Consider the following 19,319-nt stretch of genomic DNA (forward strand, 5'->3'; position numbering starts at 1 on the left):
TGCACTCAACTTCCTATAAGACCCCTAGGCTCCTATCTTCACCACCATGACCCAGTCTGCTGATTTCCAGCTTGCAGAGATACCCTGGAAGCACTGGAAGAGGTCAGGGACCTGACTTCACTCCTGCAAAGGTAGAGAATCTACCCTTTCTTTCTAGGGGGTTCTTCTAGAGCCTATGGTATGAACCCAGGGATACTGGCAGCCTGGGGCTGAGCTGGGAGGAGGAGTCCCAGGGGCGGGGTATGGCTATCATCCTGTGGTGAGGAACAGCAGGAGCACTGTGAAGTCAGCACTGGGGCCATGCAGGGCTGTGGGGTGCAGCTGCCCACCCCTGCCTGGCCTGTCTGGTCTTCCTGGCCTGGCAGCTCCCAGCTGAAGCTTGTTCTTCATGTCTCCTGCAGACACCTGGGGAGGTTCCCCGACAAGGGCAGCTTTCACCGGGTCCCAGGTCAAGATTCACCTGGTGAGCTTTGCAAAGCAGTTCCTGCTGGAGCCCACCAACCATGCAGGGAAGAGGCAGCTCCCACCATTTCCCCAGCTCCTCTGACCAAGCAGCCTCTACCGTGGGCTTCTACCACGGTAGAAGTTTCCACTTGCTCAGAGTCATACCTGAGTGCCTGTCCAACACCAGAGCCTTTATTTCCCCTGGGCAGCCTTTCACCCTGGCCACTGGCTCTTTCCCCTTCCCCACAAGGCCCCCCTCGTGAGAGAGCCTGCCCTCTACCTCCAGCACCCTGCTCTGCCCCCAAACCATCAGGCTCCATGATGAGTCTCACTCAGGGTGACTCTACATCACTCGCACTGGGCACCATCCGACACAGGTCATCTCCACACTCCCCTTGGAGACCAGCCGTCTCAGGGCTTGACCATTCAAACAGTCCTGGATCAGCCCTGGCCTGGTGGCAGGAAGCAGCCAAAGCGTGGAGCTTCTCCACCTTGACACACTTAGAGTCCCAGAAAGAAAGTCGTCCCCTCTACCCACCAGAGGCCTCATTCTGGGGACAGCCCAGAAACAGGCAGGTAGAGGCTGGGAGCCTCGCTTTTATCAACCCTGATGTCCAGGAACTGCTGGGAAAACTAATCACCAGGAGAGTGGAACTGAAGTTTTGGAAGGAGAAAGAAAAGGAGGAGGAGGCAGACTACCACCTGACTTCTTTGGGGAATAGGATCGAGTCACTGGGTCACAAACAGCACACCTTGGGTCACCAACACTTCTGGAACATAAAAGGCAAATATGAACAGCTGCTGGGTTCTGAGAAACCCCGACATCCTGACACTTTGCGGGACTGTCTACAGAAGACATGCAGCCAGCTCTTCTGGGGTCTCCCCTTTCTCCACAGTGAGTCTCTCGTAGCTGCTGTCACAGTACCTGGGTCAGCTCTAGAGTTATGCCCCGTCTTATTTAATGAACGCTCTGAAGCCAAACCGTTCCATACTCCAGCTAAAGTAACTTCACAACTGTCATTGGCCAAGCACTCGACCCACCGTGTGGCCCAGGCTCAACCTCAATCCTTGACTCCAACCATGCCCCAGTTGCAGCCATCACCTCTGGGTCACATGGAGACCCAGGACCAACCCCTACCCTTGGCTCCAGTCATGCCCCAATGTCAACCATCATCTGAAGTTTCCATAGAGACCCAGTCCAGCACCCAAATCTTGCCTTCAACCATGCCTCACTCTCACCCACCAACTCGGGCTCACACGGAGATCCAGGCCCGACCCCAACTGTTGGCTCCAACCATGCCTCACTTTCAGCCACCACCTCTGACTCACATGGAGCCCCAGGCCCGCCCCCCACGGTGGACTCCAGGCATGCCCCAAATTCAACCACCACCTCGAGCTCACACGGAGACCCAGGCCCGACCCCAACTCTTGGCTCAAACCATGGCCCATTTTCAACCACCACCTCGGGCTCACACGGAGACCCAGGCCCGACCCCAACTCGTGGCTCAAACCATACCTCATTTTCAACCACCACTTCGGGCTCACATGGAGAACCAGGCCCGACCCCAACTCGTGGCTCAAACCATGCCCCATTTTCAACCACCACTTCGGGCTGACATGAAGACCCAGGTTCCACCCCTACTCCAGACTCCACCCACGTCCCAGTGTCAACCACCACAACCTCAAGCTCACATGGACATTCAGGACCAATCCCTACCTTGGACTCCAAACGTGCCCCAGTTTCAACCACCTGTCCGGACTCACATGGAGACCCAGGCCCGATCCCTACCCTGGACGTCAACCATGCCTCAATGTCCACCACCATCTGAGGTTTCCATGGAGATCCAAGACCACCAACAACCCTCAACTCCAACCATGCCCCAGTTTCAACCACCACCTCGAACTCACATAGACACCCAGGTCCAATCCCAACTCTTGGCTCAAACCTTGCCTCACATTCAAGCACCACTGCAGGACCACATGGAGACCCAGGTTCCACCCCTACTCTGGACTCCATCCATGTCCCAGTGTCAACCACCACAACCTCAAGCTCACATGGAGACCCAGGTCCAACACCTAAGCTGGACTCCAAACATGCCCCAGTTTCAACCACCTGTTCGGGCTCACATGGAGACTCAGGCCCAATCCCTACCTTGGGGAGGTAGAGGTCAGGCAACGATGCCTCAATGTCCACCACCATCTAAGATGTCCATGCAGGTCCCGGACCACCACCAACCCTCAACTCCAACCATGCCCCAGTTTCAACCACCTCCTCGGGCTCACATGGAGATTCAAGCCCAACCGATACCCTTGAGTCTAAACATCCCTCACTGTCAGCCATCTTCTTGGGCTCATATGGAGATCCAGGCCCAACCCGAATCCTTGACTCCAAACATACCCCGATATCATCCACGACCTCAGGCTCAGTTAGAAACCACTGTCCATCCATCGCCCTCTCGCCTAGTCCAGTCATCATCGTCTCAACACCAGATTGGGTCCGTTGAAACATCTTGCCCTACAGTCCAAAATAAGCCATCATCTTGCAGTTCAAATGCTGTTGAACAGCTGGAATATCACTTTTGGAAAAAACAACTAGAAAGAGAGAGAATTTTACCCTCTTCAGTTAAAAATTCTCAGCAAGTCTTTAGCCAGGTCACTCCTAACCTACCCCAGGAGACCAGGTCCTCCCAGGCCCACAGTTCTGTCTCCATCCTTCCTGGGTGTCTGATCAGCCCTGAGGTTCGCGAGAAACTGGAGCACCACATTTCCAACAGGTTCATGCAGCAACAGACTGGCCTGCCCTACAGAATCCAAGCATCTCAGAAACTGATGCAGCCTCAGGATCAATACCCAAGGCCTTGTCAGGCACAGGGCAGGCAGTGGCGCTCAAGATCCTCTGCAGGTCTAGGCAAAAGGAGACACGATGCACAAAAGATGAGGTCCAAGTGCCCAGCACAAATCCAACCAGGGAGAGACCTGCGCCGTGATATAGGGCAGAGTGTGGGGAAGATCGTGAAAGATCTGTACATGGTCTCAGCCAACCCTCCAGTGAAGGACCCAAGAGCAACACCCGAGTCAGAAAGAGTGCTGAGCCCAGACAAGAAGCATCCAGAAGTCTCAAGAGTCCTTACAGAGAGGAAGGCAGAGGAAATCTGCGAGAGAGAGAGCCCTGTGAACTTCTATCATTCAAGGCTTGCTGACAACCTTGTTTTAAACATTCTGGGAGAAACAAATGCTCCCATGAAGACAGAAAGTACGCAGTCCTCTCAGGATGGGAAAGCCTCCATGATCACCTCCCGTGAGTCTCTTGTCCTCAGTCCATATACTGAGCAGGAGCTGGAAGCACATATAATAAGGTTTCAGGTGAGGCACAGGTGGAGCCTACTCTTCAAAGTCCTTAAGTTCATATTTTGCTTAAAGCTGAAAAAGGTTCAAAGGCCCTGTCTGAAGGCCACCTGTGAATCTGGAGACCACTCAACAGCCCTTTTAACCAAGGGCTTGGGAAAACATCCTCAATCCCATGCAGGAGAGAAACTGATAACATCAGAGGCAGTTGCCCCACTGGAGAGTGCCCTCCCTGTCCCTGTCCCCTCACGGGCGACTGAGAACACCCGGGGGCACCTGGGAGGACCCACACCTGGTGACACCCATAAGCCCTCAGAGGTCCCTCTGACTGGACAGGAAAACAAACCATGTTCTCAGGCCCCCAAATATAACTTTGTGAGCAGAATGTGGCACAGTGAGTCTGTTGTGGAGACTGAGAAAGGCAGCCTGGAGCCAAGTCCAAGTCCAGCAACGGCCAGGAATGAGCCACAGAAGGAAACTAGAGGGCAGGCCTCCCCAGAATCTTCCTCTAATGTCATAGTTGTGGACCTCGATGAATGGTCCCCATCTTCCAGGGCCCAAGAAGTTGTGGAGGGAGACTCGGCTGGGAAGGGCACCAGGGAACCTAGTGTGCAGGTCAAACCCCTAGACATCAATATGGATCTCAGGAGATCATGGTCTCCAAGGTCCAATAAAAGCCCCTCACTGAATACAAAATCTGTTGCCTCAAATACAGAAGATCTACTCTTTGAGACACAGTTTCTCAAGCGTGAGTCTCAAGGGTTCACTGACCAGCAGGATCAGGCTCAAGGCCGAGCCACCAGTGTGCTCCTTCAAGACTGTGAAACTGGTGTACTTCTTCAAGACTGTGCCACTGATACACTTCTCAAAGATTGTCACTCAAATATGTTTCTTGCTGCAAACATCTTGGCTTCTCAGGAATCTCTCTCCTATTCTCAGATCTTATCCAGTAGAGACAAGTCCAATTCCCAAAAGCTCTGTCATGCCTCATCAAGTGAAGGGAGCAGCCAGGGGCACCAGGTGGACATGAGGCGACAGCTCAAATATAAGAGACAGGGCAAGAAGTCTGCCCCCAAGGATGGGAGAGAGAAATATACAGGGCCCAAATTAAGACAGATTAAAAAAGGACTGGCAGAACGGAGGGCTTACCAAGCCCAAGGGATGAGCCATCCTGGCCAGAAAAAAGAATCAACAGAGTCCCCACGAAGCCAGTTTCGACAGGTAATCCTAAAGAAGAGACACGTTCCATCGGAAAGCCACTTCAAAGAAAGGATTAGGCTCCTTCTGCAGTGGATTTTCCCCAAGAAATGCAGACAACCAGAAGAGACCCTGCAGAAAGGTAAGCCTGAAATAGCCACTGTCCAGAGCCAAGAATCAATCAAAAGCAAATCTACCATAGACAGCAGGGCTATTGAGGCTCAGACTCTCATGACAGCTGTTGGACAGATCCTAAAGAAGATGGTGTTTCACCATGGACCTCATGCCACGGAGGTAAATTGGTACCAAGCAGAATTCCAGGACCCAATAGGTCCACATTACTGCCAGCACAGAATTCTCTCCTACCAAGAACAAAGGAGAATGAGGAGAGATACACCCCATTATCACCAAGCTATCCCGATGGGCCGTAGCTTTTCAAATAAGAGTAAGTGGACCAGTCCCAGGGACAGCAAGTGGGCCTTCTCACCAAGGGAGCCAGGTCCCCCTCCAGGCAGAGCCTGCCCACATGGATCAAGACTGACAAGCGTCCCAGGCCATCCCCTCCACTGTCCAAGGCACGGTCTCCTTCAGAAATATACCTCTTCTGGTGAATCGGAACACGCTTTTCACAGCATTCCACGTAGGAAAACTCTTCACCAAGAAAAAAATGCATGCCATGCAGATAAATACATTCTTCTGTCACGTTAGCACATCCTTAATGTGCTAACGGCTTCTTCCTACGAGAAATTTTCTTTCATGAAATAAATGGTTCTTTCTCATGAGCAGGGGTAGTAGCCTGTCTATGCCTCACTGAGCGGGATGGAAGGCATCAGGGTCCACTCTTCCCAGGTGCCTGCTTTGACTTCCACATGGGATGGGGCCATGGAGGGAGGTTGACCCCAGCATGGATACTCACCCTCACCCCAATTCCATAACTGCACCTTCTGTTTCCATAATACCAGCATTATAGAAACAAGCAACACCACTGAGGACATGTCACGGTGAACTAAACCTAAAGACCTCCCCCTTCTCAGGATCCTGCTCACTTCTATCCTACTCTCTCTCCACCTGGACTCTGTGCAGCTGGCAGAGGAGGTGTGCTCAGAAGCTGAAACTCCCCTCAGGCTCAGGAAGTGTCAGGGACAAACTCACTCGTCAGAACAAGGAGCGGAGTCCAGATGTAGGAGAAACCTCATCCCTATGTCACAGTGGGATAGATGACGCTGCCCTGAAAGCTCCTTTCTCTCCCAGATGCAGCTGAAACAAGATAGGCTAGGTTTGTCACCCTCCCTCTGCCTTTCTCGTGCTCTGAAGCAGCAGCAAGAATGAGGAACACACACTGCCAGCCCTGAGAGTGTGCAGTGTGGAGTATGGAAACCTCTGAGGGCTAGTCCCACCCTGCCCTGGAGGAGAGGACAGCCTTGCTGACAGCGCCCACCCCCGCCCAGTGAATGAGCATGGTTGTGACTGTGTGTGTAGGCACCTCATGGTCTGAGAGTGGGATGCTGTGCCCCTAGGACGGGATGCAGGAGAAGGATGTTAGTGGCAGAGGAGCCCATAGACAGTGCAATTACCAAGGAGCATGGGTGTCCCACCACCGTCTACAGGGCCAGAGGAAAGAAGTTAGGGGCCTGGTGGCTCATAATGGCCTCACTCCAGAGTCTCCCCTCTACTCTAGTTCCCTGGGCCCAGACAGAAGGAGGCCACCTGGAGCCCCTCCACAGAGGGCCAAGCTCCCAGAGGCAGCAGAGACTCAAGCAGAGAAGCTTCACTTCTCCCCATTGTAGCAATCAGCTTTCACAGGACTGGGTACTCAGGACAGACTCACAGTCCGTGACCTCTCCCTACACGTGTGGCGCAAGGAGACTCCCAGGGTACAGGTAGGACTCAGCAGGCCCAGGGACTGTTCAGGAATCATAGTCAGTCTCACCTGCTCTCAGTCTTACTCACTCCAGAGACCAGGGTGGAAGGCACCAGCAGACAGGATGTGTCACCCAGCGTGCATAAAAGTGACCTGTAGAAAATGAACATACCATCAGCTTTCCTCCTTGGACCCATCCACATGGGAAAGTGGGGAGACAAGAGCATTTCTCTAGAGAGATTTGGGGCTCTATGTCACAGACACTCCCATGGTGGACGGTCCCACTCCAGAAGGGGGCCTCTGATCCAGAAGATGGCAGGAATAGCACTGCCACCAGGCCTGTCAGGACCTCCACATGTGGGACCAGGCCCAGAGTGGGGGCAGTGGGCACAGTCCTGCTTGCGCTCTGCTTTCTCTCTGAAGCCAAGTCCTGACTCTGGGCCACATCGCCCATGGTGGGCACCACAGTGGGGGCTCAGCCAGGGTCTGAGGGAAGGGGTTGTGTCCTAGGTCATTGAGTGACCTCCAGAGTTCAGGAGAGGGGAGCACAGAGCATGGATCCTGAGCCTGCCTGCTGCCAGGTCCTCTCAGAGGCACCAAGAGGTGAGTGCTGAGTTGGGGGAGCTGGAACTAAGGTGCCTGTCTGGAGAAATGACACAGAAGGGACACTGACAGAACAGCAAGAAACCAGACGTGGAGAGTCCCTTGCCCTTCTCCTGCCGTGAGGTACAGAAAGGACAGCAATGGAGGAGCCATGAAGTGTACCCACAGACACCCACACTGACCCCAGACAGGGACCTCTGACAAACCCACAGTGTCCCCAAACAGAAACCTCCTACACACCCACACTGACCTTGCACAGGGCCCTTCCAGAGACCCACACTCATCCCAGACAGGGACCGCCCACTGACCCACACTAACTTCACACAGGGATCTCCCACAGACCCACAGCGACCCTGCACAGGAACCCTCAGACCCAACACAGAGACCTCTGACAGACCCACACTGACCCACAGAGGGACTCCACTACCCTCACATGGGAAACTTCCACAGATCCATCCTGATCCCGTACAGCGGTCAACCACAGATTCACACTGATCCTGCTTACGGATCTCTCAAACACTCACACTGACTCCACATAGAGACCTCTGATAGATGCACATTTACCCCACACAGGAAACTTCCACAGACCCACAATGAGCAATCTCACACAGAGACCTCTCTTTGAGACCGCCCCCCCCACCACAGACCTCACAGGCATTCTTTAGAATCTGAGTATACACACTCTGATAGTTCCTTCATAGTGAGTCTGATATCACTGAACAAACCATGTGCATTGTGGTTTGCAGTGTAATTTGTACACCCAGTATTTACAATAGTATGGAGATTCTTCAAAAAAAATAATAATAATGAGAATATCATGTGATCCAGCAATTCCACTTCCAGTCATAGAGCAAAAGGAATTAATTTTTTTTTTTATTCTAAAGAGATATCAGTACTTCTCTATGTCCTTTGAAACTTCATTCATAGTAATGGCATGGAGAGAACGTTCCAGTTTCTTTTGGATGAATGCATAAAGAATACATGATAATATGTGATAGCACACACACACATATACATACATAACATACACAATGGGATAGTATTCCGCGTCAAACAAAGTAAATCATGACATTTACAAGAACGTGAATGAACCTGGAGATCATTATGCTAAATAACATAAGCCTGACAGAAAAGAACACTGCATGGTATCACTATGTGTGGAATCAAAAAAAGTACAATCATAGAACACAGCAGAAATTGTTGAATTGTTTCTGTAGCTGGGTGTGGGGGAGATGCAAACAGGTTGGTAAATGGATACAAATATTCTGTTCTAACATGAAAAATAAATGAAAGAATAAGGTCTGAGGACCTAATGTATAACATGGTGATTATAACTGATAATACTCTATTCTGTAATTGAAAATATCTGAGAGTAGAATTTACATGTCCTCATATACAAATATGTACTTTATGTACTTTAGATATACCACGGTTTTGTCAGGTATGCCTCAAAAAAGAGAAAAAAAAATCAACAAAATGGAAAAAGCTACTTATATTTACCATTACATAAGAGATAAGAAAAAAAAAATGTGTAAAATCAGGAATGAAGGGATATTACTACCAGCATTATAGACATAAAAAGAAAATTTGGCAACTTAGAGGAAATGAGCAGGTTTCTAGAAACATCCTACCAAGCCTGAATGATGAAGAAATACAAAATCTAAACAGTTCTAGAAGTCAAGATATTGAATAATCATGAAAAAACCTCCAATGACTGAACACCCAGCATCAAGTATCTTCATGGTGCATTCTACCAAGTGGAAAGAAGAATTAACACCAATTCTTCTCAAGTTCTTCCAAACAATTAAACAGGAGAGACTGTTTCCTTACTCATCCTATGAAGTTACCATTACATTGATTATAAAGCCAAAGACACGACAAAAGTACACTACAGACCAATATCCCTTATGAATACTGATGCAAAAACTCTTTAAAAAACAATTAAGAGACAGAACAACATATTAAAAGGATTATACACCATGACCAAATTGGATTTATCTTGCAATGTAAAGTTGGTTCAGCAAATGAAAATAAATCAATATGGCATATCACTTAAAAAGATAGAAGGAAATAAACATCATGTGATCATCTTAATTGATGCAGAAAAAAAATATTCCACAAAATTCAACGCCTTTTTGTGATTTCAAAAAAGTTGATGACTTCAACCTAATGAAGGTCACATATGGGAAAAGTCACAGCTATTAAGTGGTGAAAGCTTTCCCGTGAAAATCAGGGACAAAGAAACAGGGACAAAGTGCCTGTTTCACCACTTCTATTCAGTGCACTACTAGAATTCCCAGACAAATAAATAAGACAAAAGCTAAAAGATATCTAAATCGGAAAGGAAAAATAAAATTATACTTGTTGAAAAGACAACACGATATTCTATGAAGAAAACCTTAAGATTACACACAAAAACACCCTTAGAAGTAATAAATGGATTTAGAAAAGTTGCCAGATATAAAATCAACATTCAAAAGTCAGTTGTGTCTCTATACATTAACAATGGAAAACATGAGAACGAAATTAAGAAAGCAATACCATTTATAGTATCATGAACTGTAGAGTAAAATACTAGAAACAACAAGGGGGGCGGGAAATTTCGGGATATGAGAAAATATTTTGTATATGGGAAACCAGAAAATATTGCTGAGAGAAATTAATAAAGATGCCAACAAATGAAAAAGCACCTTGTGTTCACAGGCTAGAAGACGTAATGCTGTCAATACTAAAAGTGATGCACAGATTACAGCCTCTAATTATAATGAGGTCTTTTTTTTAAGAAAATAAAAAATTCATCCTGAAATTCACATGGAATTCTAACAGCCTGACTAGGCAAAATAATGTGTAAACAAAATAAAGTTTGAAGTTTCAAATTTCTTGATTTCAAAACTTACTATAGACGCGGGGTGGTTTCAAGATGGTGGAGGAATTGGACAGGGAAACTACCTTCTCCACTACAAACACATCAAAAGATAACCTGTATGTGGAACAATTCCCACAGAACATCTTCGGAACCCTGGGAGAGGACCCCAGGAGTCCAGAAAGGCAAGCCAATCTACTTGGAATGAGGTAGGGCAAAAGGTAAAGACAAAACGGGAGACAAAGGATTTGAGAATCCATCCTGAGGAGGGGGTCCTGAAGGAGGAGACGTTTCCAGGCAACAGGAAACCCCCTCACAGGTGGGGTTATGGGGGAGCTTAGGCACCTCCGATGGAAGCACAATAATGCAAAACGGAGAAAACTCTGCACAGAGGTTGTGCCAAATGGCCATTTTCAGCCAAAACACAGCTCACACACACTCATCTGCCTGCACCAAGTGGAGGCTGGGTTGCGGAGGCTCTGGCTGTGGCGCTTGGTCCTCAGGGGAAGGACTGGGGCTGAATGCTCTGAAGATACTCCAAGGGGGCTAATGTGACACAGCACAGAAGGACAGGGAAGACTCTGGGACCACTAGAGAAAAAAAGCTCACTTCTGTGGGAAGGCTCTCAGGCAGCATTCTAACTCTGTGTGCACTCACAGAACAAAGTACAGCACCCGAGAGAATACCTAGGAGGGGAGAGCAGGCTGCAGTTTGTAGCCCCAGAGGCAGAAAAGCGGGCGCACAACTGCCAGAGGCAAAAGGCAAAGGACCACTACAGTCTTGGCCCCATGGATCACATGTACAGCCAAGCTGTGAGTGGCCGCGGATCACACTCTGAGTGGCTCCGATCGGCCAGCCAGCAGTGTCATAACCCAAGATCAACTCCCCTGGGGAAACACACAATTCACCTAAGACTGTGGCAACCTCCACAGGACCCAGCTGGGAGCCCGATCAGCATGGCTCTGCCAAGGGTCCCACAAACCAGGACCAACTCCCCTGGGAAGTACACCATCCACCTCAGGCTGTGCTGACACCCCTGTGTGGCCCAACTACCCTGAGCACTCCCCACACACCCTAGCAGCTCTTGCAGTACCCCTTCCCTCTCCACAGCCTAACTGAGCTAGTGAGCCCCAAAAAGAGGCCTCTTTCGCCCCCTGGTGTCGGGGCAGAGATCGGACACTAGAGAGACTTGAAAGCAGCAGCTGCTGCTGCTGCTGCTGCTAAGTCACTTCAGTCGTGTCCGACTCTGTGTGACCCCATAGATGGAAGCCCACCAAGCTCCCCTGGCCCAGGGATTCTCCAGGCAAGAACACTGGAATGGGTTGCCATTTCCTTCTCCAATGTGTGAAAGTGGAAAGTGAAAAGTGTAAATGAAGTTGCTCAGTCGTGTCCGACCCTTAGTGACCCCACAGACTGCAGCCTACCAGGCTCCTCCATCCATGGGATTTTCTAGGCAAGAGTACTGGAGTGGCTTGCCATTGCCTTCTCCGCTTGAAAGCAGCAGTGGGCCACAATTCAAAGAAGCATGAGCAAAGCAAAAAAGGGGGAGACTCCTGAGAAGGGGCAGGTGCAGCAGATTAAAATCCCACAATTTACCTGAGACTGTGTGCTTCCAGTTCAGTGCAGTTCAGTTCAGTCGCTCAGTCCTGTCCGACTCTTTGTGACCCCATGAATCACAGCACGCCAGGCCTCCCTGTCCATCACCAACTCCCGGAGTTCACTCAAACTCATGTGCTTTACGGGATACTGTAGACTTTGAGAGCAAGGACAAGCTGGGGCAAAGGAAGATCTAAGTCTCATGTGACTCCACACTGTCCACAACAGGTCCAGAGACCTTCCCACATATAGCGGAAGGCCTTCTAAGTAGGCAAGGAAGAAGCACACAGACATTCCTCTCACTACCGCCCTATACATACTCCCCACTCCCCATTATTTATTCTTATGTTTTCCTTTCCACCCTCTTTTTTTTCTCATATTGTCCTAAAGTGGTTCTTTATTACTCCTTTCTGTAGCCCACTTTTACCTTTTTTTAAAAGTAAAATTAAGAAAACACCATATTTTAAAAATAAATTCCGTACTTTATTTTTGTGTTTGATATTTTGTTTTCAATAATGTGCTTTTGAGATTCTAATATTTATTCTAGGTTTCTTTTTTTTTTTTTTTTTGGTTTCATATGGTTTATTAAGCTGTGCCTTCGTACAGACGCTGCGACTTGCCCATGGTGCTCTTAATGTACAAGGCCCTGAAGTTCTGCCAGTTTTTCTTGAGCAAGTACACCAGGAAGTTGACAGCTAAGTGCATGTTGTACACAAGCTCATCATCTGTCATCTTCACGTGGCCAACAGCCACTGCCAGAAACAGCACCTTCTTCATCTGGAACTTGATCGTGGACTTCACTTCATCAACTTTGGCCACCATGTTCTCATTGTGGGTCAGCAAGGAAGGGAACTTGCCAGCCTTGTTCGGGCCTGGGCCCAGGATTCGGGGGATCTGCTTGATCAGAGACTCTGAAGCCAAAAAGGCATATTTCTTGGCCAGCTTCTGGGCCAGTTTCTTACTCTTGTTGAGTTTCTTCAGCACCTCGATGTCCATGTGGGGGATATCCACAGCCTTGTCCTCATCACAATGCTGCTGGTCCCCCAAGACACATACAGAGAACTAGGGGCAGGGTGTGGACTTAGGCCTGACGGTGCCCGAGAAGCGTTTGTCCTTCTGAGGGTCATAGTTCTTCAGGCTGATCTGAAGCTCCACCGTCTCCAAAAACTTTCTGCGCTTGCACTGGTTCCCGTGCAGGACTTCCCGCACCACCTCGTAGAGGGTGTCGCGGGAGACTCTGCTGCTCATGGTTCCCCTAGAATAAGGGGGGAACTTAACTTTTGCTTTTCAATATTTTGTTATTAGTTTTGTTTATTAAGGGTCACTAAGATCCAGTGCAGGATGCCCCATGCCAATCCTTCAGCAAAACAGGAACACAATCCCACACATTGGCAGATAGGCTGCCCAAAGTCATACCAAACCCACAGACACCCCAAAACTCACTTCTGAACATGGCACTGCCCTTCAGAGAGACATGATCCAGCTCCACCCAACAGAACACAGGCACAAGTCCCCCCCAGTCAGGAAACCTTCACACTAGGCCACCCCCACAATGGTGGGGGAGATTCCACAGTTACGAACTACAACCCTCCAGCCTAAAGCAAAGAAGAACCAAACACAGCAAACTAAATAAAATGAAAAGATGAGAAATATGCAGGAGGTGAAGGAACATGGTAAAAACTCACTAGACCAAACAAATGAAGGGGACACAGGGAGTCGATCAGAGAATTCAGAACACTGATAGTAAAGATGATACAAAATCTTGAAAACAAAATGGCGTAAGGGATAAAAGCAAATCACTACTAAAAAGTCATCAAACAACAATGAAAGAAAGCTGGACAGGAAGAGGACAAAACACCTGCAAAATATACATAAGACAATTAACTAAACAGTAATAGGGGATCTTTCCAACACAGGGATCAAACCTGGGTCTCCCACATTGTAAGCAGACGCTTTACCGTCTGAGCTACCAGGAAAGCCCAATAATAATCCCTGCTGCTGCTGCTGCTGCTAAGTCACTTCAGTCGTGTCCGACTCTGTGTGACCCCATAGACGGCAGCCCATCAGGCTCCCCCGTCCCTGGGATTCTCCAGGCAAGAACACTGGAGTGGGTTGCCATTTCCTTCTCCAATGTGTGAAAGTGAAAAGGGAAAGTGAAGTCACTCAGTCATGTCTGACTCGTAGCGATCCCATGGACTGCAGCCTACCAGGCTCCTCCGTCCATGGGATTTTCTAGGCAATAATAATCCCTACTGATCAATAAATAATATAAGTGGATTAAACGGTGGTTGAATGGCTTAAAAAGAAAAAAAAAAATTAAGAGCCAACTTGAAGCTATCTACAAGAGACTCATTTTAGATTTAAAGCTACACATAGGCTCAAAATGAAGAGATGAAAAAAGATATTCCATGCATGTAAATTAAAGAAAGCAGGGGTGGCTACTCATAAAAAAGAGAAAATAGATACTAAGTCCACAGTTGTCTCCATAGAAAAAGAAGGTCTTCATATTTTAATAAAAGAGTCACTTCAACAGGAAGATATAAAAATTGTATATGCATACAGCACCAGAGCACATAAAGGTATAAAGCAAATACTGGAATTAAAGAAGAAAATAGATTGCATACAATGGCAGTAAGGGACTTCAATAATCCACTTCTAAAAATGGATAGAAAATCAATAAACAAACATGCCTGGAAAACACGATAAATCATATGGTCCTTACAGACATATTTAAACATACCACCAACCAGCAGCACACATACATTCAAGTACCCAAGCCACATTCTCCAGGGTATATAATAGGCCACAGTCAAGTTTTAACACATTTTAAAAGACTGAAATAGTTACAGCTCTCTTTTCTGACCACAATAGGATGAAATAGGAAAATTGAGAAATATGTGGAAGCTAAACGATACACTCTTTCCCCCCACTTTTGGTTTAACTGAGGCATAACTGACATTGACCACTGCATAATTTGAAGACAGCATCATGATTTGACTTACATACATCATGAAATGATTATCACAAGAATAATCATTTATGGATACAAAATAAAATTAAAAAATGTTTCTCTCGTGATGAGAACTCTTAGGAGTTACTTTCTTAACCCTCATATATAAAATACACCCATTTTAATTTTATTTATCATGCTGTATCAAAGATTGCTTTTAATTGGGTCAAAGATAAAATCAAAGGGAAAATGAAAAAGTATATTGAGACAAACTAAAATGAAACACAACACACTGAGACTTATGGGATGAAGCAAAAGCAGTACTACAGGAGATGTTCATAGTGATAAATGCATACATTGAAAGGTAAGACAAACTTCAAATAAAAAATTCAATTTTGTGCCTCAAGGAACTATAGAAAATGAAAATACTAATCTCACATTTATCAGAAGGAATTAGACAACAGAAAATAGAAAATAGAAAACTAAGTGCTTTTTGGGAAACATTAATATGACAGACTGTTAGCTACATTCACTAAGAAGAAAGAGAGATAAATCAATGAAATCAGAAATGAAAAAGGAGGTGATACAAATGATGCCTCAGTAAAAAAAGAATCATTAGAGTCTGTCATAAATAATTGGTCAACAAATTAGATAACCTAGAAGAAACAGACAAATTCCTAGAAACACACAACCCATCGACACTGAACCGAGACAAAACAGAAAGTCTGAACAGACCAATAATAAATAAGGAGACAGAATCCATGATATACAAATAAAGAATATCCAGGACCATATGGCTTCACTGGTAAATTTTACCAAACATTTAAAGAATTAATACCAATCCTTTTCAAATGCCTCCAAAAACACTGGAGAGGAGGGAATACTTCCAAATTAAGTTTACAAGGCCAGCATTACCTTGATCAAAGTCAGACAAAGACATTACAAGAAGATTATAGGTCAATATCTGGAATGAGCACAGATTCAAAAATCCTCAAAAAATATTAGCAAAACTAATTCAAGAATTAATTCGAAGGATCCTACGCCATGACTACGTGCGATTTATTCATGGGATGCAAGGATGGTTCAAAATACACAAATCAATCCACATAATACACTATATTAACAAAATGGGGAAAAACTCACGATCATCTCGAGAGCAGCAGAAAAGGATCTGACAATATCCAACATTCTTTCATGACAAAAGCTCTCAGCAAATTGGGTATAGAAGGATCGTACCTCAACACAATAATGGCATATATGAAAAGATCACAGCAAACTTATTACTTAACAGTGAAAAACGGAAAGCTTTGGCTCTAATATCAGGAAGAAGGCAAAAATGCCCACACCCACCACGTTTATTCAACATAGCACTGAAGTCCGAGCCAGAGGACTTAGGCAAGAAGACGAAATAAAACGCATTAAAATCACAAAGGAAGAAATCAAATGACCTCCATTTGCAGGTGACATGATCATCTATGTAGAAAATCCTAAAATTTCAAAAGCAACAACAGTGACAATGGCAACAAAACCCATTAGAACTCATAAATGAATTGAGCAAAGGTGTAGGATAGAAAATCAGCATATAGAAGTTATTATATAAAAGCAATGAATTATCCCAAAAAGGATATTAAGAAAGAAACACCATTCTGAATGTAAAGAATAAAATGCCATGCTATGCTGCGCTTAGTCGCTTAGTCGTGTCTGACTCTTTGTGACCCCATGGACTATAGCCCACCAGGCTCCTTTGTCCATGGGGATTCTCCAGGCAAGAATACTGGAGAGCCATTATGCTCTCTCTCCAGAATACAACCTCTTCACCCCTCTCCCAACATACAAAGAGAAGGACACTATATACGTATATCAATTCTCACCCTGAATATACGAATATATTACCTACGACAACACACATGTATAAACACCCTAACAGTCTTCAAACAAATACATGTGAATGCTCCTAACACTCCATACATTATGAACACTTTCATAATCCATGCACCTAATGATGGACACATACAAATCAGTATCCACAAGTAAGACACATAGAGATAGCTCCAAGAAACCACTTATGAAAAAACTTCCATATACCAAATGATCCCTAGCTAGTAGAAGCCAGCTCATACATCTGCATATACTAACAAATAATCACATCGCATATTTCTGATATATATAAAAGAAATTTACCAACTCCCTTGTATAAACATGAAACCTCACCTTCTCATCGATACACACACACACACTAACTTCTCAAAATATATAAGCCTAGGAGGCCCCGACTGAAACACAGAAATCCAAAGCACTAGCAAATATTCCTCCAAATGGCCATGCCCCTGGAATAGACACACAAGCTCATTATACACACAACTCTCCATAAGACCCAAGTTCAACCACAATTACCCACTACACTACAAATATGCAAAGATATGACTATATACATATAGTCTCTTTCAAATACATACCACCTGCATATGCTTATCCCACATTCCCAAATTCTCACACAGAATTAATTCTTCCATCTTGCAGAATACAGAAACATATAAACACAGGTAGAAACAACACCTACCACCCCCCCAAAATAGCCACAGACTTGCCCCCTACACAGCAAAATATATATAGATAGCTCCATAGATAGCTCCTGAAAATCCACACACCCCAAAACCACAGAACTGTACAAGCCCTAGACACAAATGGTACCCTCAGTACACAAAGTATCATCTAACATTCCTCAAGTACACAGAATAGATGGTACACCCAAACTAATACACACCACTTTTCCTAACATCGCCCTTACACATATGAAAATCCACCATTAAACACACACAAATCCCCAAATTCATGGGTGAAAATAGCACATGTGAAAATAGTCCTCAAACATCAAACAGCTAATCACCAACTACTTGATGCCTGTGTTACAATCTCAACACCCTCCAAACACAACAATCACCCCTACACACTCGCACAACGATACAGGCATGCTGCTGCTGCTGCTGCTGCCATCCTCCCTCTAAAGGTGATAGGGAAAGATATGTTCCAGGTATCTTTCTTAGCTTCTAGTAGCTCCTTGCCTTGTGGCAGCACAAACCTAACCTTCACACAGCATTCTCTCCATGCTTCTACACGTATCTTCCCTCTATGTGTACCTGTGTCCAAAATTACCTTTTCTAAGGACACCTGTCATATTGGAACAGGAGTCCCTCACTACTTCAGTATAAATCTGTCTTAACTAATAACATTTAGAATGACCCTATTTTCAAATAAGGTCACATTCTGAGGTACTGGAGGTTAGGGCTTATTAGGGGCACTCAAGGGACTCCCCTGATGGCTCAGACAGTAAAGGATCTGCCTGCAATGCGGGAGACCCAGGTGCAATCCCTGGATTGGGAAGATCCCCTGGACAAGGGAATGGTTACCCACTCCAGTATTCTTCCCTGGAGAGAATTCCATGGAGAGAGGAGCCTGACGGACTACAGTCCATGGGGTCACAGAGAGTCAGACACAACCAAGCGGCTAACACTTTCACTTTTCAGGGGGACTCAAGTCAATCCATAACAACACTGTTTATGGACTGGAGATTCAACATCTGACCTCTAGATTGAATAACATTTCTGTCACAATCCAGTAACACTTTTACTAGTTAAAGACAAGCTTATTCTAGATTTTATACGAAAATAAAGTAGGATAAATGAAACAATTTGGAAAAAAAAAAAAAGTGGGAAAAATCTTACTATCCAATTTTAAGATTTACTGTATAGCTAACAAAAATGAAGACACTGTGGTATTGGTGGTGAAACAGACACAAAGATCAACAGGACAGAACAGAGAACCCAAATATAAATCTATACAAGGACAGGTAACTGATTTTTGAAGAAGAAGCAAAAGCAGTTCAATAGTGTAAGGATAGATAGCCTTTGCAACAAATAGCGCTGAAGCTAGTGGATATTCACAGGCAAAAAAATGAAACTTACTTTATACAAATTAACTCAAAATTGATCGCAGATTGAAATGTGAGACATAAAGCTATAAAACTTCAGAGAATTTGCAGATCCACGGAAGAGTTCTTGTAAACGACACCAGAAACACAGTCCCTAAAAGGAAGAAAACTTGGTAAACTGGACTTTGTTAAAATTTAAGACTTCTATTCTCCTAGACTTTGTTAAAAGGATGAAAAAGCAAGCTATAGACTAGAATAAGCTATTTACAAACTACATTTCCAACAAAGGATTTGTATCTAGAATATATAAAGAACTCTCAAAGCTCAAAAGTAAAACACAATTCAACTGAAAATGAACAAGAGACATGAACAGACATTTTATCACAGAAGATATATGAATGGCACATGAAAAGATGTTCAATATTATTAGCCATAGGGGAAATGCAAATTGAAATCACGTCAGATACCACATCATCGGAGAAAAGTTGAATAAAAAAGTGAAAATACCAAATGGTGGTAAGAATGCTGAGAA

At 45.6% G+C, this 19,319-nt stretch overlaps 2 protein-coding genes and 2 pseudogenes across 24 annotated transcripts in view; 2 read left to right on the top strand and 2 right to left on the bottom strand.

Annotated features, from left to right (window-relative positions):
• LOC148777270 (spermatogenesis-associated protein 31E1-like) overlaps positions 1 to 6,294 on the top strand; it is a 172,470-nt gene extending 166,176 nt beyond the window's left edge. For 10 of the 11 annotated variants that reach the window (XM_088837841.1, XM_088837842.1, XM_088837839.1 and 7 more), the window contains one exon: positions 71 to 6,294. In XM_088837841.1, the coding sequence (XP_088693967.1) occupies positions 301 to 5,694 (5,394 nt within the window). In that variant the 5' untranslated portion in view covers positions 71 to 300 and the 3' untranslated portion in view covers positions 5,695 to 6,294. The remainder of the gene's footprint in view (positions 1 to 70) is intronic. The other variant, XM_088837844.1, reaches the window with a different exon arrangement.
• LOC129557506 (spermatogenesis-associated protein 31E1-like) overlaps positions 1 to 19,319 on the bottom strand; it is a 171,878-nt gene that overhangs the window by 126,672 nt on the left and 25,887 nt on the right. For 9 of the 13 annotated variants that reach the window (XM_088837859.1, XM_088837858.1, XM_088837854.1 and 6 more), the window contains one exon: positions 6,917 to 7,000. The exons of 3 other annotated variants lie outside the window; for them this stretch is intronic. The gene's annotated coding sequence lies outside the window, so the exon portion shown is untranslated. Of the gene's footprint in view, positions 1 to 6,916; positions 7,001 to 18,821; positions 18,944 to 19,319 lie in introns of those variants that run through there. One more of the 13 variants, XM_088837852.1, reaches the window with a different exon arrangement.
• Positions 6,523 to 8,097, top strand: LOC148777274 (uncharacterized; annotated as a pseudogene).
• LOC148777275 (large ribosomal subunit protein uL1 pseudogene) lies at positions 11,391 to 18,943 on the bottom strand (annotated as a pseudogene).

The sequence above is a fragment of the Moschus berezovskii genome, chromosome 7 (genome assembly GCF_049115385.1).
Source record: "Moschus berezovskii isolate FMDL1 chromosome 7, NW_MosBer_1.0, whole genome shotgun sequence".
In the NCBI taxonomy this organism is placed as follows: domain Eukaryota; kingdom Metazoa; phylum Chordata; class Mammalia; order Artiodactyla; family Moschidae; genus Moschus; species Moschus berezovskii.